The 411-nt window shown below is 32.1% G+C and overlaps 1 protein-coding gene across 1 annotated transcript in view; it reads right to left on the bottom strand.

Annotated features, from left to right (window-relative positions):
* Positions 1 to 411, bottom strand: part of LOC107605564 (homeobox protein knotted-1-like 1) — a gene marked incomplete in the record, with an annotated part of 12,642 nt that overhangs the window by 10,974 nt on the left and 1,257 nt on the right. Inside the window, 1 exon segment of the mRNA XM_016307478.2 lies at positions 69 to 194. Within this exon segment, the coding sequence (XP_016162964.1) occupies positions 69 to 194 (126 nt within the window).

The following is a 411-nucleotide window of genomic DNA, read 5'->3' as shown; positions in this document are numbered from 1 at the left end:
CCCACCCAAAAAAGAATAATATTTTATAAAAATAAATAATAATTTAAATTAAAAAGAAGACCCCACACCATGAATTGGTCAAGTTCTGGGTCCTTATTGTAACTTTCCCTTGAGCTAACTGAAGATCGTTGCCGTGCCTCAAATTCCTGCCTCGCCGCCACCAGTCGCGCCACCACTTCCGGCGGAGCTCCAACCTACAAATTAAGTTGTTATAGATAAACCACTACAACAATTCCTTAAGATAGCGACGGTTATTTTGCGGTGGTTTTCTGAGATAAATTATAACTATATGAGATAAAGAAAAAGGAAATAAAGAAAGATATATTCAAAAAAAATGTGTAAATTGTAATTGAATTAAATAATGTTAGATTTAAAACATCTTTTAATTAAAAATTTTATCTATTTTGGAAA

This window comes from Arachis ipaensis, chromosome B06, assembly GCF_000816755.2.
Source record: "Arachis ipaensis cultivar K30076 chromosome B06, Araip1.1, whole genome shotgun sequence".
NCBI lineage: Eukaryota > Viridiplantae > Streptophyta > Magnoliopsida > Fabales > Fabaceae > Arachis > Arachis ipaensis.
Note: the sequence above shows the minus strand (reverse complement) of the source record. Positions and strands in the feature narration are given on the sequence as shown.